The sequence below is a fragment of the Cebus imitator genome, unplaced genomic scaffold, assembly GCF_001604975.1.
Source record: "Cebus imitator isolate Cc_AM_T3 unplaced genomic scaffold, Cebus_imitator-1.0 Scaffold134, whole genome shotgun sequence".
NCBI classification, from domain to species: domain Eukaryota; kingdom Metazoa; phylum Chordata; class Mammalia; order Primates; family Cebidae; genus Cebus; species Cebus imitator.
This window is the reverse complement of record NW_016107449.1, coordinates 2,274,676-2,279,980: the sequence shown is the minus strand read 5'-3', so window position 1 is coordinate 2,279,980 and position 5,305 is coordinate 2,274,676. Positions and strand designations below refer to the sequence as shown.

Sequence of the window (5,305 nt, the reverse complement as noted above, 5' to 3'; positions counted from 1 at the left end):
ACATGAAGGGTTTTTGCCTCTGGGTTTTGAAATTGTGCTTTGGTCTTCCAGTGTCCCTTAAGAAGATGCCCCTCTTCTGGAATGAGAAGAAATCCTAACACAATGAGCCCTTGAAAGTCAATTTGACAGTGACTGGGAGCTGACCCTCTTGAAAAATAGAAGGCTGGGTATCAGGAGCAAATTGTAAGGTGTCACTGTCTCCTCTGGTCTCCAGCCCCGTTTATCTACAACTGTCCTATCCCTCCTTGTGTAGCTCTCCCTTCACAAAGACTTAGTCTACTCCTTAGGGGGAGCTTGTCTCAGCTTGCTGTCTCCATAGGGCACTGTGCATAGCAGCTGCCCCAGCACACACAGACACACACACACACACACACACACACACAAAGTCATCACTGCATCTGTGATGGATGCCAAAATCTCCAACCCTGCTTTCACAATAGCCACACAAACTAAAACTCAAAAATTTGGCATTATCCAGGCATATAAAGCATTTGAATGTTTGCCTGGGCTTTATTTTCTTTTAATTTTTTCTTTAAAAACTCTTTCTGAGCCCTGCATATTGCATTGAGCCAGCCCTACCATCCTAGGAAAGTGAGCCCAAGAAATGTGTGCATTGAAAAGGCAATGTTTTTAATCTCCAACAGAGATGGGAATGATTTCATACCTTTAGAAATGAACACTTGAATTAGAGCCACCAACTGAGATCCTTCATGACTACATTGAATTTGGATATCTTGCAGAGCAGATAATGCCAAACCATACACAGGACACACAGCTGGGATTCACCAGTTGCCCCAGGAAGGGTTTATTTAATTCATTCCAACAAATGATCCTGTAATGTACTAAAAAGCACAGAAAACAAGTCCTCATATATGAAGTTGTTATGGTTACAGAAGGAAATAAATAAATATTTGTGCATACGGAGATAGCATGAAGTCGTTCTACAGTGAAAGTAACAGCCTCTGGAAAGAACTTTGAAAATCAGAGAGGGTGCCATCATCAGACAACACGAGTGCTGGGGTGCAGGGCAGCCCTTCATGCGTCTCACAGCATTTGCATGGTTTAAAATGAGGGAACTAGGGAAGGAAAAGTGAACAGACACACAACCCAAGAGCACATTGTAATTTGTTTATTTTGTACAAGTGATGTCATAGCAAGGGTTTTGCCTGTGTTCTAGTTTATCTCCAACAAATAAATAACTATGTACAAATATGTTGAGTTTATAAAATAGAAGAGGAAAATCTTTGTCTTACAAAAGATACATTTCTATGATACATTTGTTTCCATACACTGAAGCAGGATTTCCTTCCTAGCTTAGTTGAACCAAAGGCCTTGCAGATCCTGTGTGGCAGTGTCTAGAGATGTGTACCTAGTCTTTTCTACCAGAGGGCAAAGCTATGCAATAAAAATTCCTCAGTTTCTTGAAAATAAGGGCCTGACTTGGCCTGCTACTTATAACTGATCCATATTTAATGTATTCCAGAAAATTCGAAGCAGTCTGGAACCACTGGCCTCAAATTACTGAGCAGACTCGTCCCCTGCTGATCTTGTTAAATATAGATTCTCATGAACTGGATGGGGTAGGGCCTAGGATTCTGCATCTCTAATCAGCTCCCATGGGCAGCTTCCAATTCTTTTTCAGGGGCCACATTCCAAAAGACCCTCTGAAATGGCAGAAATTCTCTGAGGACCTGATTAAGGCTAAGCCCTAATTAGGCATCCTCCAGGATCTATTCCCAAGCTCCCTTCCATAAGACCAGTAGAGCTGGTTTTATTTAGGTCTACCAGTGACAAGAACAGTGAGAGACAATTACCAACTGGCGTGAATCATGAAGCTCAAAACTTTCTTAAACTGTCTCCTGGAAGGTGCCTGTCTCTTCTCTCAATCCAGAGCAACCTTCCTAACATTTTCAACACTGTCAAAAGTAAGTAATAATAACAAAAAAGGAAACTACATAAGAAAATTAGCAACAATTACCATTTTCAGTACAAATCAAAGCAACCACAAAGTTCAGGCTCACTGTTTAAAAAAATAAAGATAAAAACCCCTTTGGGTGTAATATCTATGACAGTCTAGCAACATTAATTTAATGCATTTTACATCTCAACCTTTGTTTAAAATTATTTTGCACTGAGAACCTGAAATTTCAGGATAAATTAGCAAATCTGGTGAAAAAGCAAACGGCCATTGTTACTTTTAGCGTTTTTGTTTCTGTTTCATGTGGGAGTTCTGTCTGAACAGACAGCTAAGGGCAAAAGAAATAGGGTCGGGCACAGGTAGGATGACACAGGTAGGGCGACTCAGGTGAGCTGGCCCAGTTCCTGAGAGGAGAAAACTAGCAAGAATGGCGAATAAATGGGGCTTGCTTCATAAATGTGAAAGGGCTAGAAAAAAATCACTAAGTTAGTTTATCTGCCACATGGCAAGTGGGAGTTTGTAGAGAGAGACGGGAGAGGTGTGCAAAGGATACTGGAGACATACAAGTCGGAAAAAAGGAAACAAACAAAAGCCTAAATACTTTAAAAAAATAAATATTTTGCTCATCCCTAGCCCACGAGGTCAAGGTCTGCCCAAAGGGCCGCCAACCAATAACGCTCACCCTCCTGCGCCCAGTGGTGAGGAGCTGGGACACTCGCAGTCTTTGTCTTCGTCGTAAAATCGTCATCTCTGCCCGGTGGTCCAGTGACGTCATGGAAGGGGCTGAGGCTCAGCTCCCTCTAATCACCCCCTCCCCATTTAGGCATGGAATCGGAGAACACGGCTTGGTGGGGGCGGGGCGGGCCTTCTCCAGCGGTAATCCAGCTAAGGTGCTGTGGGTAGCGGTGGAGTACAGCTGAGGGTGAGGAGGCACAGGAGCGAGAGGAAGGCCACGCCAAAGCCGGGCTCCTGGACCCAGGTCGCTCAGAGTCCCTGCGGCGTCTGCTCGGTCCGCACGTGCTGCAGCACTACCTCCTTGGAGGGGGCCGCGCACTTGTACTCCATCTTGGCCCTGGTGGCACCCTGCTTCTTGCGCAGGTGGCGGAGGAGAGCCAAAAGCGCCACCACCAGGGACAGGCTGGCGATGGAGATGCCTATGAGCACGCCCGAATGCACGCGCCCCGCGGCCGGGGGATTGGAGGTGGAGCCCGGCGTCGGGCTGACGGGAGGCTCTCCAGAGCCGCCGTCGCCTCCGTCCACCTTGTCGGTGTCACAGTCGGTGCCCATCTGGACGGTGAGGGCCGAGTCGGGCCCGCAGACGCACTCGAAGGTACCGGGGAGGTTGCGGCACTCCCCGGAGCAGAAGCCGCCGTTCTCGCACTCGTCGATGTCGGTGCACATGAAACCTTCGTCCAGGATGTAGCCTTCAGGACACTCACAGTTAGACTTGGTGTTGGGGTCGCAGTCGGCTGGACAGGCAGTCTGGTTGCAAAACATCTGGCACCTGTGCGGCGCCTGGGGCACTGGCGCGAAGCCTTCGGCGCAGGTGCAGCGGTAGCTCGTTTGGCCCAAGGGCTGGCACTGGTACTCGCAGTTGGTTCCGAAGCACGGATCCACGGGCTCCACGCACTCGCCGTCCACCAGGTCGTAGCCAGGGTAGCAGTGGCATTCGAAGCCACCCTGAGTGTTGACACAGCGCTGTGGGCACAGATTGGACACCAGCATGCAGTCGTCCACGTCCACGCACCGGTGCAGGTCGTCCGCCAGCTGGTAGCCGGTCTCGCACATGCAGGAATAGGAGCCGGGCTTGTCGGGGTTTCGAACGCAGAAGTGCTCGCAGAGGTCTTCGCAGGACTGCTTCGCGGGGGCGGTGCAGGTGCGCCCGTCTGCCTGCAGGGCGGCGCCGGCTGGGCAGAGGCAGCGGGGCGCCCCAGCGCTCGCATTGCACGCGTGCTCGCAGCCGCCGTTCTCCACGCTGCAGTCCCAAGCGCCGGGCGCATCCCTAGTCCAGTGTCCCTGGACCTCCCCAGGCGGCGCGGCGCACGTCAGCTCCAAGCCAAGGGGCGCCACCGCGGCGGAGCTGCCCACCGGCAGCGCCTGAAAGTCCGCTCCGCGGGCCGCGAATGGGGTGCCATAGGTGATCCGGACGGCGGCAGCCGCGGCGCCGGGCTCCACCACCAGGGGCCTGCAGGTGGCTGGGAAGTGGAACTCGCAGAGGAAGCCATCGGCCTTCGCATCGCAAGGCTGCTCCTCCCAGACAGGCTCGCCGGGGACAGGGGCCCCAGCAGCAGAGACTGCGACGCACAGCCGGCCGCAGAGCGGAGCCCCATTGAGGTCGAGCTCCGCCCACCTGCTGTAGCTGGTGTGGTTGTCTCCTGTAACCCACTGGAAGCCGCGCAGGGGCCCGAGGCTCTTGGGGTCGCCGCACCCTGGTGGCAGCTGCAGGCCGATCCAGAGGCGCGGGCCAATGTCGCCGTCGCCGCTCAGTAGCAAGGAAATGACATCGGCAGCCACTGAGGAGCGCACTGTCATTAGGTGGCCCTGCAGTCTAACGCAGATCTGGCTGGCAGCGAGGAAGGTCGTGGGGCCCGGGTAGAGCGCGAAGCAATCGTGCTCGACGCACTGGCTGCCACCGGGCTGCGGCTCTGCGGGCGCGGGGAGCCCCAGGCCGGCCAGAGCCAGCACGCCAAGGAGCCCGGCCCCTAGCATGTTACCTAGGCGCGCCGTGTGCGGGCGCCGGGAAAAGCGCAGGCACTGAGACGGGGCCGTGCCGGAGCAGAGGGGCGCGGGACGCCGCTGGCGACAGCCTCTGCTCTCCGTCTCAGTCCAGACGCTTCTGGCCGCGGCGCGCAGACCCTGCGAGACAGCCTCTGACATGCGGCTCTGCCGGGGCTCGAGTTTATAAGTGCGCGGCCCTCCCTCCCTGGACGTTCGGGAAAAGGAAGGAAGTGCCTGGTGGGAAGGGCTGAGGCCGCATACTAGGATTGCTGGGTTCTCTGGCCGCCCTGAGCCCGCCCTCGCGCATGGGATCACCTCGCCGGGATGAGTAAACCCGGCTCTGGTGCAGGGAGGTTCTCGGGCGGGGCCAGCAGGGGCAGGCGCCAGGAAAGGCCAGCACCCCTGTAGCCAGACGACTGTCCCCGCCCCCACCACTCTGACCCCCACGCGTGCAGCCCTCCTTCATCTCTTGGACCTCCTTTTCTTTTCATACATGTTGCCGCCACTTCCAAGGAAAGCCCGCATTGCAGAGCTCTGGGAATCGGAGACGTCAGCGAAGAGGGCTTTGAATGGGGCGTGGGGGAGATGGTGCACAAAACCTGCACGACACTGGGAGGGGTGACGGGCACGAAAGGGACTTTGGGAGGGACTGTCTAGGACGTGGACTTC

General features: G+C 54.2%; 1 protein-coding gene across 1 annotated transcript; it reads right to left on the bottom strand.

The window, feature by feature from the left end:
- Positions 1–781: 781 nt before the first annotated feature.
- On the bottom strand, positions 782–5,001 carry THBD (thrombomodulin). The gene has a single exon (XM_017541475.2). It carries the CDS (start codon positions 4,793–4,795, stop codon positions 2,903–2,905), a length of 1,893 nt encoding a protein of 630 aa, XP_017396964.1. The 5' UTR covers positions 4,796–5,001; the 3' UTR covers positions 782–2,902.
- Between the last annotated feature and the right edge of the window lie 304 nt (positions 5,002–5,305).

Bases quoted from the DNA above. Each gene is read 5' to 3' on its own strand.
- THBD (XM_017541475.2), bottom strand. From the start codon at position 4,795: ATGTCAGAGGCTGTCTCGCAGGGTCTGCGCGCCGCGGCCAGAAGCGTC.